General features: G+C 37.8%; 1 protein-coding gene and 1 long non-coding RNA gene across 2 annotated transcripts; one reads left to right on the top strand and one right to left on the bottom strand.

Annotated features, from left to right (window-relative positions):
* Positions 1–3,765: 3,765 nt before the first annotated feature.
* On the top strand, positions 3,766–6,835 carry LOC114153037 (uncharacterized). Its single transcript, XR_003597262.1, has 3 exons — positions 3,766–3,803; positions 5,205–5,310; positions 6,181–6,835. It is a non-coding gene; the product is annotated as an uncharacterized LOC114153037 (long non-coding RNA).
* Positions 6,836–9,967: 3,132 nt separating this feature from the next.
* On the bottom strand, positions 9,968–12,376 carry LOC114153036 (short coiled-coil protein B-like). The gene is made up of 4 exons (XM_028031275.1): positions 12,221–12,376; positions 11,745–11,813; positions 11,579–11,659; positions 9,968–10,625 (listed from the first exon to the last, which is right to left on the bottom strand). The coding sequence occupies exons 2-4, from the start codon at positions 11,758–11,760 to the stop codon at positions 10,483–10,485; spliced, it is 240 nt and encodes a 79-aa protein (XP_027887076.1). The 5' UTR covers positions 11,761–11,813; positions 12,221–12,376; the 3' UTR covers positions 9,968–10,482.
* Positions 12,377–20,565: the final 8,189 nt, after the last annotated feature.

The raw sequence follows: 20,565 nt of genomic DNA on the forward strand, positions 1-20,565 counted from the left end.
GGTGGATGACCTCAGAGTCTGGATGCTTTAAATCCAACATGGCTGCCAGTCACAAGAAGCACAGACAGAGACGTTACTGAGCACAGCGGGAGACACTGACTGCTTCACCTGGACAACAGAACTAATACTGACTCACTGACGGTTCCTGAACACGGACAGAGGCTCCATGTTTCAGACAACAGAACGTAATGGAATGCGCGACCACCAGGGGGCAGTGTTGTCTCTGCTGGTGTCCGGTGTTATGCCCAGAAATGCATGCCTGCCGAGAATTGCATCCCCTGTCGCGGGAGCGCGCATCGCTCTAAACTCTCGCATTTTAATGAGGAAACGGACTGAAATATGACCGAAGACGAAACTTTTAAAGATATTCGTAACAATATCACGTTTCTTAAACATGTCAGCCTTAAAACGGTGGGTTTTATATCGCAGATTAATTGAAATAAATACGGTTTTTACACATTTATTGAGACAAATGAGTCGAACGTTTTTCAGTCCGTGTCTGAAGAAAATGCTCTCCGCATTTGGTTTGAAATTTCCCGATTTTTCTTTTAACATCATATTAGCTTAAAGTATTACAAAACAGAGGCCCATTATGTAGAACATTTTATATCATGCTTAACTGTCTAGCATATTAATGTAGAGGGGATGCATTTTAATGACTGAGCCTGCCAATATTTGTATCCCCTGTCTATTGTTGATATGAAACGTATAGCAGTTGCACAGAGAATAAGTGTCATTACGTAGAAAAGGTGAAGTCCCTCTTAACTCTTCATTTCTTCAAGTTAGCAGAGGGATGCATTTTCTGGCATAGCAAATTATTACCTTGCCAATACATGTAGGCCTTATATATTTTCCACAAATATAATTCTACTGATACAAAATGTATACCAGCAGTTCATAAAACAAGTGTGATTGTATAGAAAAAGTAATTTCACTCTTGACTCTTTATTTCTCCATGTAAGCAGGGGATGCATGTACAGCAAAGCCTATTATTAGCCTGCCAAAATATGCATGGCCTCTCCATGTTCTTCAAATATTATCCTATCGATATAAAACCCATACCAGTAATTCATAGAACATCTCTGATTATGTAGAAAAGGTGAAATCCCTCTTTAATTCTTTATTTCTCCATGTTACCAGGGGAAGCATTTTTTTGGCAATATGGATGTTGAGCCTGCCAAAATATGCATGCCCTACCTATTTTCCTCAAATTTTATCCTATTGCTATGAAATTCATACCAGCAGTTCATACAACTACTCTGATTATGTAGAAAAAGTTATTTCACTCTAAACTCTTTATTTATCCAAGTTAGCAGGGGATGCATTTTTTGGCAATATGGATGTTGAGCCTGCCAAAATATGCATGCCCTATCTATTTTCCTCAAATATTATCTTATTGATTTAAAACTTATATCAGCAGTTCATAGAACAAGTGTGATTTTGTAGAAAAAGTTATTTCACTCTAAACTCTTTATTTATCCAAGTTAGCAGGGGATGCATTTTTTGGCAATATGGATGTCGAGCCTGCCAAAATATGCATGCCCTATCTATTTTCCTCAAATTTTATCCTATTGCTATGAAATTCATACCAGCAGTTCATACAACTACTCTGATTATGTAGAAAAAGTTATTTCACTCTAAACTCTTTATTTATCCAAGTTAGCAGGGGATGCATTTTGTGGCAATATGGATGTTGAGCCTGCCAAAATATGCATGCCCTATCTATTTTCCTCAAATATTATCCTACTGATATGAAACTTATACCAGCAATTCATAGAACAAGTGTGATTTTGTAGAAAAAGTTATTCCACTCTTAACTCTTTATTTCTCCATTTAACCAGGGGATGCATTTTACGGCAAGGCCTATTACTAGCCTGCCAAAATATGCATGCCCCCTCTATTTTCCTCAAATATTATCCTATTGCTATGAAATTCATACCAGCAGTTCATACAACTACTCTGATTATGTAGAAAAAGTTATTTCACTCTAAACTCTTTATTTATCCAAGTTAGCAGGGGATGCATTTTGTGGCAATATGGATGTTGAGCCTGCCAAAATATGCATGCCCTATCTATTTTCCTCAAATATTATCCTACTGATATGAAACTTATACCAGCAATTCATAGAACAAGTGTGATTATGTAGAAAAGTTATTCCACTCTTAACTCTTTATTTCTCCATTTAACCAGGGGATGCATTTTACGGCAAGGCCTATCATTAGCCTGCCAAAATATGCATGCCCCCTCTATTTTCCTCAAATATTATCCTATTGCTATGACATTCATACCAGCAGTTCATACAACTACTCTGATTATGTAGAAAAAGTTATTTCACTCTAAACTCTTTATTTATCCAAGTTAGCAGGGGATGCATTTTGTGGCAATATGGATGTTGAGCCTGCCAAAATATGCATGCCCCCTCTATTTTCCTCAAATATTATCCTATTGCTATGACATTCATACCAGCAGTTCATACAACTACTCTGATTATGTAGAAAAAGTTATTTCACTCTAAACTCTTTATTTATCCAAGTTAGCAGGGGATGCATTTTTTGGCAATATGGATGTCGAGCCTGCCAAAATATGCATGCCCTATCTATTTTCCTCAAATTTTATCCTATTGCTATGAAATTCATACCAGCAGTTCATACAACTACTCTGATTATGTAGAAAAAGTTATTTCACTCTAAACTCTTTATTTATCCAAGTTAGCAGGGGATGCATTTTGTGGCAATATGGATGTTGAGCCTGCCAAAATATGCATGCCCTATCTATTTTCCTCAAATATTATCTTATTGATTTAACACTTATATCAGCAGTTCATAGAACAAGTGTGATTTTGTAGAAAAAGTTATTTCACTCTAAACTCTTTATTTATCCAAGTTAGCAGGGGATGCATTTTTTGGCAATATGGATGTCGAGCCTGCCAAAATATGCATGCCCTATCTATTTTCCTCAAATATTATCCTACTGATATGAAACTTATACCAGCAATTCATAGAACAAGTGTGATTATGTAGAAAAAGTTATTTCACTCTAAACTCTTTATTTATCCAAGTTAGCAGGGGATGCATTTTACGGCAAGGCCTATCATTAGCCTGCCAAAATATGCATGCCCCCTCTATTTTCCTCAAATGTCATCCTATTGATATGACATTCATACCAGTAGCTAAGAGGATAAGTGTAATTATGTAGAAAAGGTAAAATCCCTCTTGACTCTTTATTTTTTCAAGCTAGGAGGGGGATGCATTTTTTGGCAATATCGAATTTGAGCCTGCCGATATTTGCATGCCATACCTATTTTCCCCAAATATCATCCTATTGATATAAAACTCATACCAGCAGTTAAGGGAACAAATGTGATTATGTAGAAAATGTTATTTCTTTATTATCGCTATTGCAAGGATACTGAAGGAAATAAATCTGACAATGCATCTTTGCTAAATGTAAAGCATGCACAAACCATTTTTATTTTGGTTTAACATAAAAATTAAATCACTTTTTTTCATTAATTTCAACAAAAGAATATTCATAACAATAGGTTTCCTTAACTCACTTGGAGAGTCCCAAAAAGATGTGAAGAGGTGCTTGGAAGTAACAAGGTGAGAAAAACAAGAACAATTATTGTTTATTATAATAAAAAATGTCATAATTGGATAACTAGAATGTTAATTTAACATTTTATCCTCTCAACAAGGACATTTATGAGAAGCAAAGGGATGAAAGTGTCAATGTGGAAATGTGAAACAGTATAACATGCCATCCAGCAAGATGTGGTTTCATGTGGTGTGTTTGCGCTTAAAGTAAGTGCTGTTTAAATATATATATATATATATATATATATATATTTATATATATATACCAGTATATATATACTGCTCAAAAATAAAGGGAACACTTAAACAACACAATATAACTCCAAGTAAATCAAACTTCTGTGAAATCAATCTGTCCACTTAGGAAGCAACACTGATTGACAATCAATTTCACCTGCTGTTGTGCAAATGGAACTTTGTACAGAACAAAGTATTCAATGAGAATATTTCTTTCATTCAGATCTAGGATGTGTTATTTGAGTGTTCCCTTTATTTCTTTGAGCAGTGTATATATATACATGGATGCACATGGTCCTCCAGAATGGTTCGGTAGTCCTTGGCAGTGACGCGCCCATCTAGCACAAGTATGGGGCCAAGGGAATGCCATGATATGGCAGCCCAAACCATCACTGATCCACCCCCATGCTTCACTCTGGGCATGCAACAGTCTGGGTGGTACGCTTCTTTGGGGCTTCTCCACACTGTAACTCTCCCGGATGTGGGGAAAACAGTAAAGGTGGACTCATCAGAGAACAATACATGTTTCATATTGTCCACAGCCCAAGATTTGCGCTTCTTGCACCATTGAAACCGACGTTTGGCATTGGCACGAGTGACCAAAGGTTTGGCTATAGCAGCCCGGCCGTGTATATTGACCCTGTGGTGCTCCCGACGGACAGTTTTGGTGGAAACAGGAGAGTTGAGGTGCACATTTAATTCTGCCGTGATTTGGGCAGCCGTGGTTTTATGTTTTTATATACAGTATATATATATATATATATATACAGTACAGACCAAAAGTTTGGACACAACTGTGTGTCCAAACTTTTGGTTTGTACTGTATATACTTGACTATGATTACTTATATTTCTTATGTAATGTAGAACATTGTCTGTTTACAAATCAATTTATATAACCTTTATGTGTACTGTTCTGTCTCTTTCCACATACATGTATATCTATCTATGTCTGAAGATAGATAGAATTATATATCAATATATTGGTATACATGCTTGTTTACGTTTTTGATGTTGTGAAAAAAAGATTAATATGAAAGTGGTTTTCTAATAATCACATTGCCATTAATCTAATGCTATTTTGTAGGAGTAGAACTTTTAAGATGATGAACAGCTTTGGCTTAACAACTTAAACTGTGCATTTCTGCCTGAAATATAATGTAATTTATGAATTATATTGCTTTATTACATGGTTGATTTATTTTAATGACAATGGAAAGAGTCTGAAATAAGTATAGCAAAAATGTCTAATTATTCATAAATGTCATGACCTCTATATGACAATCTAATACTTTGACAAATATTTTGTATTTGTAATGAGTCCGCTGTTACTCTTCTTTCTTTTTTGAAAAAAATATATTTGCCTTTACAGTTTGCAGAGTGCATACTGGAAAACAAGGACCTGAACTTTCCATCAGCAGCAGAAGCTGTTAATACCATGAGACTCAACATGTCTTCCACACTTCTCTCAGAATCAGGTATCTTTTGACATATTTTTTATTCAGTTCCTATGTGGGTGGGATACTATGTTGTGTGTAAACTCATGCACGCACAAAAAAATTGTGTTAGGTCAGCTATTTTATCTAATTAGAAATATTAAAATATTGAACTTTGCAGATGTGTGAAGTACAATCATGTTAGTGTTTATGTCAAATTCAATTAGTGAAGAACATTTCAATACACCTGGCCTTGATCTCTAATAAATAAATTACACATAACACAGCCCAATAACTGTTGAGGCAAAAAACATAATCAACAAACTTAAAATTGTTCTAGGATACAATTACACTTTTCTTGAGTAGCTTTAATGTAACTTAATAAGCAAAAGGACTTGCAGTTTGTGAAAGTACAAAACTGGAATGAGATGTATTATGTGAACCATTATATTCATTACTGTATTTTCATAAAATTAACATTTACAAAATGACAAATTTCACAAGATGTATACACATATATATGTAGACATATTAAAATTTTCTGAATGCCATTTTTATACTTTCAGTGGCTTAAGTTGGAGAAAATTATAAAAAGGTAAACACTAAGTGATGCTTTCTTTTACCATAAATCCCAGAAATACCTTAAATACATGTGTGTTTCAATTCATGAATAGACAGACACCATGTGAGCCTGCCTAATATGCCAATATGATGTACAGTTTCTATTACTTGTATTTGTTTATGAGACCAGACATTATCAAAAAGGGATGATTAGACGACTGAGATCTACACAGAGGATTATTGTTCCACTTTCAAAAGAACACTAACAAATGGAATTATTTAAAAGAAAAAAAAATACCATTGAGATTATTTTATAACATTGATTTAAAGATGCGGTTTGTTTTTCTGTAGAGTCAGTGGAGACTCTGCAGACACTGTGGCAGTGAGGACACAGAAGATCACATGTGGGTAAGACAACAATGTAATGCAGTGAAAAATCAATTCAAGCAAACCATATACCATCCTTCAAATAGTTGCAAAGTATGTAGATATACAAAAATAAATCATAATAAAATAAATAAACACCCAAGGCAGGTAAGTGGGAAGTAGCTTAAGTTTTTTTTTTTTTTAAGTACAGTCGTAAAACATTAAACACAGATGCTTGTGGTCCTAGAATTTTTTTTACCTCCATACATGTCAGGAACATGCTGTCATCTCCTCAAATAAAGTTCTACCAATCATATATTGATAATTAAGAAGAAGCTTTATGTTGGCAAAACCCAATATCACCTTCAGTAAACAGATAAGGAACTAAAAAAAACATTCTTTATGTTGTTATTTGACCATTTTGTATTATTTATTTACAGATCACATGTGACAGATGCAACTGGTGGTACCATCAAGGCTGCATTAAGGTCCCACAAACCGACACAGACTACTGCTGTGCAATGTGTTTATAGATTTTATGTTTGTACCAATCTAATTCGTAGATGACTGCAGTTCAGTGGATTTTCAGTTTAAACATGTGACATAATTTTTGTTGACTTAATTGGTTTTCCAAAAATTTTTGTTATGAATATTCTTTTGTTGAAATTAATGAAAAAAAGTGATTTAATTTTTATGTTAAACCAAAATAAAAATGGTTTGTGTATGCTTTACATTTAGCAAAGATGCATTGTCAGATTTATTTCCTTCAGTATCCTTGCAATAGCGATAATAAAGAAATAACATTTTCTACATAATCACATTTGTTCCCTTAACTGCTGGTATGAGTTTTATATCAATAGGATGATATTTGGGGAAAATAGGTATGGCATGCAAATATCGGCAGACTCAAATTCGATATTGCCAAAAAATGCATCCCCCTCCTAGCTTGAAAAAATAAAGAGTCAAGAGGGATTTTACCTTTTCTACATAATTACACTTATCCTCTTAGCTACTGGTATGAATGTCATATCAATAGGATGACATTTGAGGAAAATAGAGGGGGCATGCATATTTTGGCAGGCTAATGATAGGCCTTGCCGTAAAATGCATCCCCTGCTAACTTGGATAAATAAAGAGTTTAGAGTGAAATAACTTTTTCTACAAAATCACACTTGTTCTATGAACTGCTGATATAAGTTTTAAATCAATAAGATAAAATTTGAGGAAAATAGGTAGGGCATGCATATTTTGGCAGGCTCGACATCCATATTGCCAAAAAATGCATCCCCTGCTAACTTGGATAAATAAAGAGTTTAGAGTGAAATAGCTTTTTCTACATAAATAGAGTAGTTGTATGAACTTTTGGTATGAATTTCATAGCAATAGGATAAAATTTGAGGAAAATAGAGGGGGCATGCATATTTTGGCAGGCTCGACATCCATATTGCCAAAAAATGCATCCCCTGCTAAAATGGAGAAATACAGAGTTATGAGTGGAATAACTTTTTCTACATAATCATACTTGTTCTATGAACTGCTGGTATAAGTTTCATATCAGTAGGACAATATTTGAGAAAAATAGAGGGGGCATGCATATTTTGGCAGGCTAATAATAGGCTTTGCCAAAAAATGCATCCCCTGCTAACTTGGATAAATAAAGAGTTTAGAGTGAAATAGCTTTTTCTACATAAATAGAGTAGTTGTATGAACTTTTGGTATGAATTTCATAGCAATAGGATAAAATTTGAGGAAAATAGAGGGGGCATGCATATTTTGGCAGGCTCGACATCCATATTGCCAAAAAATGCATCCCCTGCTAAAATGGAGAAATACAGAGTTATGAGTGGAATAACTTTTTCTACATAATCACACTTGTTCTATGAACTGCTGGTATAAGTTTCATATCAGTAGGACAATATTTGAGAAAAATAGAGGGGGCATGCATATTTTGGCAGGCTAATAATAGGCTTTGCCAAAAAATGCATCCCCTGCTAACTTGGATAAATAAAGAGTTTAGAGTGAAATAACTTTTTCTACATAATCAGAGTAGCTGTATGAACTGCTGGTATGAATTTCAAAGCAATAGGATAAAATTTGAGGAAAATAGGTAGGGCATGCATATTTTGGCAGGCTCGACATCCATATTGCCAAAAAATGCATCCCCTGCTAACTTGGATAAATAAAGAATTAAAGAGGGATTTCACCTTTTCTACATAATCAGAGATGTTCTATGAATTACTGGTATGGGTTTTATATCGATAGGATAATATTTGAAGAACATGGAGAGGCCATGCATATTTTGGCAGGCTAATAATAGGCTTTGCTGTACATGCATCCCCTGCTTACATGGAGAAATAAAGAGTCAAGAGTGAAATTACTTTTTCTATACAATCACACTTGTTTTATGAACTGCTGGTATACATTTTGTATCAGTAGAATTATATTTGTGGAAAATATATAAGGCCTACATGTATTGGCAAGGTAACATTTGCTATGCCAGAAAATGCATCCCTCTGCTAACTTGAAGAAATGAGGAGTTAAGAGGGACTTCACCTTTTCTACGTAATGACACTTATTCTCTGTGCAACTGCTATACGTTTCATATCAACAATAGACAGGGGATACAAATATTGGCAGGCTCAGAAATTAAAATCATCCCCCCTACATTAATAGACTAGACAGTAAAGGATGATATAAAACGGGCTTCTGTTTTGTAATGCTTTAAGCCATTGTGTCAAAAGATAAATCGGGGAATTTCAAGCCATCTGCGGAGAACATTTTCATCAGACGCTGACTGAAAAACGTTCGACTCAGATGTTTCAATAAAGCTATAAAAACCGTATTTATTTCAATTAATCTGCGAAATAAAACCCACCGTTTTATGTCTTACATGATTAAGAAACGTGATAATGTTACGAATATCTTCAAAAATGTCCTCTTCGGTCATATTTCAGTCCGTTTTCTCATCAATATACGAGAGTTTAGAGCGATGCGCGCTCCCGCGACAGGGGATGCAATTCTCGGCAGGCATGCATTTCTGGGCATAACACCGGCAGCAGAGTGGAGAAACCAGCAGATAAACCGTCTCTCTCCTTTCCGGCCACCTGCGCCTCCAAACACTGGAGCCGCAGCGCTCTGCAGACCGTCAGGATGATGTGGGCAGATCTCAGGCTGTGTGCTTTCAGAGCGAGCAGCTGGTACCGTGGAACCAACGGACCGAGCCGCTCTGATCAGACAGCATGAAGAAAACAGGCTGTCCGGCTGCACTCACCTTCAGCAGCCACGCAGCATCGTCATTTGATTTTCTGCCATTGATATCTCTCTAGGACTGAAACAATTAATTGGACTGATTGTGATTAATTGAAATAATTGTCAACTAATCGTTAACTAGAAGTTACAGACTCAAAAAAAGTGAATATGGCTATTAAAACAACGTGCTGTACAATATGTATACATTTTAAATTTAAGATAAAAGCACCATTATAAATGTTTAGACAAAACTCCTCAAGTGTTTTAGCTTCAACCGGGTTCAGATTTAAAGGAATGCTACTGCACTGCATATGTGGCAATAAAGTTATTTTTAAATGAATTGAATTGTTTAATTATCTCTTAATGTATAAAAAGGCTTGCATGATTAAATGAAAAATCTGTAGAATGTGCCAATTTTTTGTCTGATTAATCATCAGAATAATTGATAGATTAATTGATTACTAAAATAGCCATTAGTTGCAGCCCATATGAGATGAACTCTGCAGATTTTTGAAAGCAGCCATAAAGATGACAGGTTTATTTTTATCCCTTCTTTTTTCTGCTTCGTAACTAAATTTTGTAGCAAATGTGTAGTTTACCTGAGTGATGTCATCATCTTGGTTATAACGCAGTATTTACAATTTGTGTGCTTCAGGTATTAAAAATGGATTGGATTTCCTAAATTCCACCTGTGTTTGAAAAAACGTTCGCATAATTGTGTAAATTGATCAAACTTTGTTTTGAAATCTATGCTAGGAAAAAAAAAGTCATGTAAACTAAAATTCTGAGAAATGACAGCTCGTTACATCATAACATGATTCGTCCAATCCCCTGCTGACCCTCTGGCTGACTCCTCTCCAGAACCTATCGAAACACAGCAACACTGTCCCCTAGTGGTCAAGTGAAGATAAATACCAATATTTACATTCAGGCTTGGCTTTATGTCCCAGACTAGCTGTTATTAAAGAGTCCATGAGGCCAGACGCTGCGACCTGGGTCGCTGGGTCCAATTTGGCTCAGTGATGTCAGAAGTTCTGCCTACTTCCGTTTACTCTTGGTGTCGGTCGTCTGGAAGACACTAGAGGCAGACATGAGGTTCTCGATGTACTGGCCCAGAACCTGGTTCTCCGACTTCAACTTCAGGTTCTCCTCCTTCACTGCATCCACCCGGGCAGACAGGTCTGGAACACACACATGGTCCAGGTCTAGGACGTCAGTCTGCAAGGCTGTTTGCCTTACAGGAGAAAAACTTTGACTAGGTAGTAAACAATGTCAGGTGGAAATGTGCAACTACAGTGAAATTAGCTGCACCGATTCAGAGGAGGAAAAGATTTTGAGTTACAAAAACATAACCAATTAATGTGCTTTGCAATATCACCTGGATTAAAAAGACATCTTATGATCATTTCCAGGTTGTATTTTAGCCCGAATGTGATCTTCATAAATAAACTCAGATCTACATTGGACGACAGGAGCAAACACTCAGCAAACAGCCAAACGTGTTGCTGCACACACATGGATGATGAAAACTCCAAAACACACAAACACAAATAGAACAGGAAAACACTGCAACCACAGGAAATAAAATAAAAGGGAAAAATGGGACAAATGGCTTCAACAAATGCAAACATGAAAAACTGCAGACCCCCATTACCACTAGGGGCAGTCTAGAGTAGCTAATATTATGTACATAAATATCCTGCTGTTCTAGAATATTGTAAAAGATTGCATTTCAAGAAGACTAGTGCACCTTTTCTACCTTCCATCTTCACTGAGAGTCTGATCCCAGGTGATTTGTTGGTTGACTCCCCCTAGTGGTCAGGAGCTCTTGTTTTACAGAGAGCTTGCAGCCTTTGTATTTGTGTGTTTTGGAGTTTGGATCACGTTTCGTTGTTTGCCGCTGCCTGCCACCATCCAGATCACTCTGTCAGCTCTCAACTCCTCACTTCCTCCTGGCTGATCCACACAAATGTGGAATAATATTCCAGGGATAACTGACTCAGGATTCAGGTAATGTTGCACAGTCACCATGCCGACCAGGACCATGTGGACTCATAATCTCAGAATGGATGCGTTAGGCTTGTTCTCATGGTGCTGTCCTGAGTTAGCAGTGAGTGCAGGGAGACGCTCTCACCCTCCAAGGTGTGCTGGAGCTCCAGCACCTGGTTGATGAGCCTGGTCTTCTCCTCCAGCTCAGCCTGGTTCTCCAGGTCACCTGCAGTTGAAGCAGTTTACTCACACGCTGATTTCTTTACATTCAGCTTAATAATCTGTGTGTGTGGGTGTGTGTGCTCTCTCACCATCATCTGAGCTCATGGTGAAGTACTCGTCTTCCTTTTTGGAATGCAGGGCTGCGACTCTCAGAGACACTGGAGCACACATTCAGATGAACCATTTACAAAGAGTTTACAGTTGGAGCAGAATGTGAAGAATTATCCCTGGTGTGATTTAAATACCACACCAAATACCGTTAAATCACTGCTGTTTATAGTATTTTTTTAAAAACTTGACACAAAAGGGGGTTATTTAACTAAACGCTGTGCGATTGTAGGCCGACAGTCTACAAGCTAACTCGGTCACCATCCTTTAAAAACCCGCTGTCTGAAAGCTGTTAGCTTCCCTGGTAGCCAAAGCTAAAGAAGAGGGCAGCTGTCAGGGCTTTGCCTGCTGCTGCTAACTAGCAGCTAGCCTGTGTAACAGGCTAGCTGCAGGCTGCTTAGCATCGGTGTCAACAAACCAACATGTCCTCTGCTGTAGCAGTGTCCAGGAAACCTACCTTATGGCGGGAAAAGAAGAGGCGCTGCGCTAAACTGCGAAGCGTCGAAGGAAAATTTGAAGCCTGGTACGTGTTAGCTTAGCTGATGTTTGACACCATCTGTTTGATTTAGACAAGTTATACACAATTTAGCCGCTGGAGGGCGATGCAGCACCACGAAGTGAAATGGTGGTACATTTCACTTCGTGAACACACACACACACACACACACACACACAAAAGAATCTTTTTGTGTGTGTTGCAGCAGCACAGACTGAATGGGTATAATAGCACTTTGCACCAATCTGATGGTTGAATAACAGAACAAATACAATAAATACTCTTGTTGTTGAGCTCAAAAACTGCAAAATGGATTTTTTAATTGAAAATGTTACTTATTTTGTCAACATGTAGTTTTCTTTTAAAACCCAATTAATTACATACCCTGCAATTAACTCAACAAAAAATTCTAGCAAAGTCCCACCACTAGTATTAATGCATGATAACAAAATTTAAATAAAGACTTTATTTTCTAAACTTCCAATCTGTTTACACTGTGTTACCTTTTAACAGAAGACTGTCTCATTTCCAGTCAGAATTAAAGAGACTTCTTCACTGAATGAAAGGAATTCAAAAATTGCCAGGCATATGAATCATGTTTTAACAGCAATAATTAAAATTCAAATGAGAAGACATACTTGGATGAGGGGGAAAAAAAACTTTATTGGTTTTGACAAAGTTGACTTTAATACGAATTTGTCAGTTACACTCTATTAAACCTAATTGTGGAGGATTGTGATTGGCCGATACTTAAATGTGAAGCCAATCTTATTCACTAATCTGAAAGGTTTGAGTGATGCACCCATCCGTCTGCACATTCCCAGTCAACAATAGTCACTCCACTGTTACCACTTCAGCGACTTTTTGCTATATTTAGCAACATTTCAGACAAAAAAATAATTTGGCACTGGTCAAAATCAGAATCGGCATGGCAGACTTTCTATAGATCAACAATCGGCCAGAAAACTGCAACCGGTCTGCCCTCATTCAGAAGCCAGCAGCAGCGAAAACTGGTCAGAAACCACTTTTAGACAATTACTGATAATCCCATAAACCCATTCAGTCTGTGCTGCTGCAACACACACACAAAGATTCTTTTGTGTGTGTGTGTGTGTGTTCACGAAGTGAAATGTACCACCATTTCACTTCGTGGTGCTGCATCGCCCTCCAGGGGCTAAGTTGTGTATAACTTGTCTAAATCAAACAGATGGTGTCAAACATCAGCTAAGCTTTGTCTCAGTTTTTTTTTTGGTCTTTCGATGTACACAGTATCCATCCTAACTGAAATTGTTCAGCTTATAATTTTCACTCACATTTGTATTGAATTGGAAAGAGTGATATGTGTTTATACACATACATATAAATCTATCTATCTATCTATCTATCTATATATATATATATATATAGTATATATTGAACTGGAAAGAGTTATATGTATGTATATATATATATATATATATTGAATTGGAAAGAGTGATATATGTTTATACACATACATATAAATATATATATATATATATATAGTATATATTGAATTGGAAAGAGTTATATGTATATATGTATACATATATATGTATAATGATGACATTAAAAGTGTCATTATTATGACACTTTTAATTATAACAATTAAAAGGCCTCACATCTAGTTTCAGCCGCTATTTGTTGCCAGGGTCAAAGAAATCTGCCTGGAGGCCTTCACAATCAGTTCTGCGGGGCCTGTAGAATAAAATAAATGTCGATCAAACTGTTGCTTCAACCAATCAGATTTTGAGTTGGCGGAAACGTCAGCGTATTCACACGCTCTGATTGGATAGTCAAAGCGTGTACCAGCCAGAGCTAGCAAACTGCATCTGCTGCGCAAGCAAAGATATTGTTGTGTTGATTTAATAGCTGTTTTGTCAACCCACAATGGTGAAGGAGGAGAAGAAATGGATTTGGTTGGAGATTTACTGTCAAAGCCATTTTCAAGACGGACTTTTCAAGAAAAGCTGGACATTGTTAAACAAGGTCGGGTAACTCCGAAGCTAGCAAGCCTGTCACAACCGGGAAAAGGATTTGTCCGCCACTTTCAGTCTACTAACTAAAACTTATGCCAGAAATAGGACCGGGCAGACTCGACTTTCAGCATTAGCTTCGATGGCGATAGAAAAGGACTTCTTCATGGAAGTGAAACGCGAGGATAATCTGCACAACAGAGTAATTGACATCTTGAGGAAAGAAAGGAGGATGGATTTTGTGTACAAATAATCAGGATTTTTGGTGAGTAAAATGTTGCTATATTCCTAAATAATATTGCAATTTTATCAGGTTATTTTTGATGCTTTTTTAAAATGTGTGTCGCAGCTGTACCTGCAGTAGAAGTTTTATAGCCATAAAATAGTTATTGAGGGTTGAATTGATTCAGACGGAGCACTACTGAAGGCCTAGGTGTGACATGCAGGAAAACTGGAGCACCCAGAGAAAACCTTTTGTTTAAAGCAAGATTGTTTGATTTTACTAAGAGAGCAAATTACAATGTCTGTCTGTCTGTGACTTGTGTTTTTAGAGAAACTGGAGCAACCAGAGAAAACTTATATTTTAAGTAGGATTACTTAATTTTACTAATAAAGACAATTGTCTGTCTGTCCGTCCGTCCGTCTATCGTTTTTGTAGGAAAACTGGAGCACCCAGAGAAAACCTTTTGTTAAAATGACTAACAATAACTTAAACTTACTAATACCACCTTCAAAGATAAGGCCTCATATGTCTGACGTAGCTAACAATCTTACAAAGATGTTATGTAAACGACAAGTGATAGCCGCTGTTTTCACAGACAGGCAGAAGACAACAGGAAAGACTGGTTTGAAGAGCCATCCATCCATCCATCCATCCATCCATTGTCTTCTGCTTGTCGGGGTCGTAGGGGCAGAAGCCTAAGTATGGAGGCCCAGACTTCCCTCTCCTCAGCTCCAGGGGAATCCCCTCGCATTCCTTGGCCAGCTGAGAAACAATTATTCATTTTGTATGGGAATGGATGGGAGTTTTACAATGTCATTCTCAGTCTCTTGGCAATCCTCAGGGAGGTGCATAGAGCTAGAGTCCAGTGAGGGAAGTCTGACAGGCGTGGTACTGCTAACCTTCTGACGACTCAGTGAAGATCTGCAAGCATTGCTGGTTCTTCCCGCACAGGACTTGGAGCTGCTTCTCCCTGGTCTTGCTGCTGGCAGAGTACCCTGAACAGGCTGTTTGCATTTCTGATGGCTGATTTTTCTACTTTCACCTCCACAAACTCTGTCCAGCTCAATTAAGGACAGCATGTCTCTCCTCTCAGCCTCACGAAGTTCCTTTTTCTCCTGCTGTTTGCGTCGTATCTGGGAACCCCACGAATCAATCAGACACATGTTAGCTGCAGCTTTTTTCTCCTTCTCCAGTTTTTCAAGCTTCTGCTCTGCAGCTTCCCGATGTTTAAAGTCTTCCGTTAACTTTTCCTCCATAGAAGTCCTTTTCATATCTTCTTTTTTCTTTATAAGTGAAAGTTGGTCGTACACGATTTTTTTACGCATTTCAAGACTTCTGTTGTTATCAGCAATGTCAGGTGTGGGGAAACTCTTGCCTGCCCGACGACAGGAGAGTGATGCACGGGCCATCCCGCGCCCCCACACAGCCTCCCGCCACGCCGTCTGTCTCCAACTGACACACACAAGCCTTCCGTTCTCTTCCTCGTCCGTTAAATTTGAATTTGAGTTTGTTACTCTTTGTTGCCCCCTAGTGCTCAGTATACGACGTTTCGACTTTTTCTGTGTCTTCATCAGGTATGTATTTATTTCTTTCTGTTTCTGTTTCTTACGGCCCCCTCTTTAATATTATTCCTGCAACTTAAATTTTGTTAGGCACCCCCTGTGATACTGTTCTTCATTCTTTTTAAATAAAATGTTCACATGGACTTACAAAAAATGCAGAAATTATTTGAATTGACACACCAGGATTGGTTTGAAACAAAAGGTAAGTGACGTTGCACAAGCACGTAAGCATCCACACACATTTAGGATAAGGACACATCAGGTAAGTACACACACATATATTTAGGGTGGGGTCAAAGGTCAAGGGTTAGGTTTAGGCATCACACATACACTCATCCACGTATACAGACACTGAGGTTAGGTTAAGGGAAAACACAGAGGGTAAGGATATAGAATAAAGGGTTAGGGTTAGGGTTAGGGTAAGGGTAAGGGGTTAGGGTAGGTGTGGGGAAAGAGCCAACCTTCCACGTGGAAGGCTGGAAGTGCACTGGCCATCCTGCCCCTTGAGCCGTGTGCTTTACATGAACTAAAATAAACTAAACTTAGCTTAGGCACCCCTTATATTCTTTCCCTTACGTTCAACTAATTGGAATTATTTCTTGTCTTTATTCTTGCTTTCTCTTGTGTTTTTATTTAGCTTCTTCGCGACGTTTCGAGATTACTTTCTCTTCTTCAGGCGTTTTCTTTGTTTCTCTATTTCTTTGTTCTTCTTTGTTTCTCTGTTTCTTTATTTCTTCCTTTTTCTTAGTGTCTCTGTCTCTTTATTTTTCTTTATAATTTTGTCAAGCACCCTCTTATACTTTCCTCTTTCCTTTAAATAAAATTAACATCCAACTAAAAATCACCAAACTTGGGTTAAAAACAGCATAAACTTAGGCTAAAAAATAGGGTTTGGAGAGGTTAGGGTTAGGGTAATGGGTGGGTTAGGATTAGGTTTAGGGTAGGGGGCTGGGAACAAAATAACACACGACCCAATAGGGCAGGAGGCGCTGGCGGGATAGGTGTGGGGAAAGAGCCAACCTTCCACGTGGAAGGCTGGAAGTGCACTGGCCATCCTGCCCCTTGAGCCGTGTGCTTTACATGAACTAAAATAAACTAAACTTAGCTTAGGCACCCCTTATATTCTTTCCCTTACGTTCAACTAATTGGAATTATTTCTTGTCTTTATTCTTGCTTTCTCTTGTGTTTTTATTTAGCTTCTTCGCGACGTTTCGAGATTACTTTCTCTTCTTCAGGCGTTTTCTTTGTTTCTCTATTTCTTTGTTCTTCTTTGTTTCTCTGTTTCTTTATTTCTTCCTTTTTCTTAGTGTCTCTGTCTCTTTATTTTTCTTTATAATTTTGTCAAGCACCCTCTTATACTTTCCTCTTTCCTTTAAATAAAATTAACATCCAACTAAAAATCACCAAACTTGGGTTAAAAACAGCATAAACTTAGGCTAAAAAATAGGGTTTGGAGAGGTTAGGGTTAGGGTAATGGGTGGGTTAGGATTAGGTTTAGGGTAGGGGGCTGGGAACAAAATAACACACGACCCAATAGGGCAGGAGGCGCTGGCGGGATAGGTGTGGGGAAAGAGCCAACCTTCCACGTGGAAGGCTGGAAGTGCACTGGCCATCCTGCCCCTTGAGCCGTGTGCTTTACATGAACTAAAATAAACTAAACTTAGCTTAGGCACCCCTTATATTCTTTCCCTTACGTTCAACTAATTGGAATTATTTCTTGTCTTTATTCTTGCTTTCTCTTGTGTTTTTATTTAGCTTCTTCGCGACGTTTCGAGATTACTTTCTCTTCTTCAGGCGTTTTCTTTGTTTCTCTATTTCTTTGTTCTTCTTTGTTTCTCTGTTTCTTTATTTCTTCCTTTTTCTTAGTGTCTCTGTCTCTTTATTTTTCTTTATAATTTTGTCAAGCACCCTCTTATACTTTCCTCTTTCCTTTAAATAAAATTAACATCCAACTAAAAATCACCAAACTTGGGTTAAAAACAGCATAAACTTAGGCTAAAAAATAGGGTTTGGAGAGGTTAGGGTTAGGGTAATGGGTGGGTTAGGATTAGGTTTAGGGTAGGGGGCTGGGAACAAAATAACACACGACCCAATAGGGCAGGAGGCGCTGGCGGGATAGGTGTGGGGAAAGAGCCAACCTTCCACGTGGAAGGCTGGAAGTGCACTGGCCATCCTGCCCCTTGAGCCGTGTGCTTTACATGAACTAAAATAAACTAAACTTAGCTTAGGCACCCCTTATATTCTTTCCCTTACGTTCAACTAATTGGAATTATTTCTTGTCTTTATTCTTGCTTTCTCTTGTGTTTTTATTTAGCTTCTTCGCGACGTTTCGAGATTACTTTCTCTTCTTCAGGCGTTTTCTTTGTTTCTCTATTTCTTTGTTCTTCTTTGTTTCTCTGTTTCTTTATTTCTTCCTTTTTCTTAGTGTCTCTGTCTCTTTATTTTTCTTTATAATTTTGTCAAGCACCCTCTTATACTTTCCTCTTTCCTTTAAATAAAATTAACATCCAACTAAAAATCACCAAACTTGGGTTAAAAACAGCATAAACTTAGGCTAAAAAATAGGGTTTGGAGAGGTTAGGGTTAGGGTAATGGGTGGGTTAGGATTAGGTTTAGGGTAGGGGGCTGGGAACAAAATAACACACGACCCAATAGGGCAGGAGGCGCTGGCGGGATAGGTGTGGGGAAAGAGCCAACCTTCCACGTGGAAGGCTGGAAGTGCACTGGCCATCCTGCCCCTTGAGCCGTGTGCTTTACATGAACTAAAATAAACTAAACTTAGCTTAGGCACCCCTTATATTCTTTCCCTTACGTTCAACTAATTGGAATTATTTCTTGTCTTTATTCTTGCTTTCTCTTGTGTTTTTATTTAGCTTCTTCGCGACGTTTCGAGATTACTTTCTCTTCTTCAGGCGTTTTCTTTGTTTCTCTATTTCTTTGTTCTTCTTTGTTTCTCTGTTTCTTTATTTCTTCCTTTTTCTTAGTGTCTCTGTCTCTTTATTTTTCTTTATAATTTTGTCAAGCACCCTCTTATACTTTCCTCTTTCCTTTAAATAAAATTAACATCCAACTAAAAATCACCAAACTTGGGTTAAAAACAGCATAAACTTAGGCTAAAAAATAGGGTTTGGAGAGGTTAGGGTTAGGGTAATGGGTGGGTTAGGATTAGGTTTAGGGTAGGGGGCTGGGAACAAAATAACACACGACCCAATAGGGCAGGAGGCGCTGGCGGGATAGGTGTGGGGAAAGAGCCAACCTTCCACGTGGAAGGCTGGAAGTGCACTGGCCATCCTGCCCCTTGAGCCGTGTGCTTTACATGAACTAAAATAAACTAAACTTAGCTTAGGCACCCCTTATATTCTTTCCCTTACGTTCAACTAATTGGAATTATTTCTTGTCTTTATTCTTGCTTTCTCTTGTGTTTTTATTTAGCTTCTTCGCGACGTTTCGAGATTACTTTCTCTTCTTCAGGCGTTTTCTTTGTTTCTCTATTTCTTTGTTCTTCTTTGTTTCTCTGTTTCTTTATTTCTTCCTTTTTCTTAGTGTCTCTGTCTCTTTATTTTTCTTTATAATTTTGTCAAGCACCCTCTTATACTTTCCTCTTTCCTTTAAATAAAATTAACATCCAACTAAAAATCACCAAACTTGGGTTAAAAACAGCATAAACTTAGGCTAAAAAATAGGGTTTGGAGAGGTTAGGGTTAGGGTAATGGGTGGGTTAGGATTAGGTTTAGGGTAGGGGGCTGGGAACAAAATAACACACGACCCAATAGGGCAGGAGGCGCTGGCGGGATAGGTGTGGGGAAAGAGCCAACCTTCCACGTGGAAGGCTGGAAGTGCACTGGCCATCCTGCCCCTTGAGCCGTGTGCTTTACATGAACTAAAATAAACTAAACTTAGCTTAGGCACCCCTTATATTCTTTCCCTTACGTTCAACTAATTGGAATTATTTCTTGTCTTTATTCTTGCTTTCTCTTGTGTTTTTATTTAGCTTCTTCGCGACGTTTCGAGATTACTTTCTCTTCTTCAGGCGTTTTCTTTGTTTCTCTATTTCTTTGTTCTTCTTTGTTTCTCTGTTTCTTTATTTCTTCCTTTTTCTTAGTGTCTCTGTCTCTTTATTTTTCTTTATAATTTTGTCAAGCACCCTCTTATACTTTCCTCTTTCCTTTAAATAAAATTAACATCCAACTAAAAATCACCAAACTTGGGTTAAAAACAGCATAAACTTAGGCTAAAAAATAGGGTTTGGAGAGGTTAGGGTTAGGGTAATGGGTGGGTTAGGATTAGGTTTAGGGTAGGGGGCTGGGAACAAAATAACACACGACCCAATAGGGCAGGAGGCGCTGGCGGGATAGGTGTGGGGAAAGAGCCAACCTTCCACGTGGAAGGCTGGAAGTGCACTGGCCATCCTGCCCCTTGAGCCGTGTGCTTTACATGAACTAAAATAAACTAAACTTAGCTTAGGCACCCCTTATATTCTTTCCCTTACGTTCAACTAATTGGAATTATTTTCTTGTCTTTATTATT

This window comes from Xiphophorus couchianus, chromosome 11 (assembly GCF_001444195.1).
Source record: "Xiphophorus couchianus chromosome 11, X_couchianus-1.0, whole genome shotgun sequence".
Taxonomy (NCBI): Eukaryota; Metazoa; Chordata; class Actinopteri; order Cyprinodontiformes; family Poeciliidae; genus Xiphophorus; species Xiphophorus couchianus.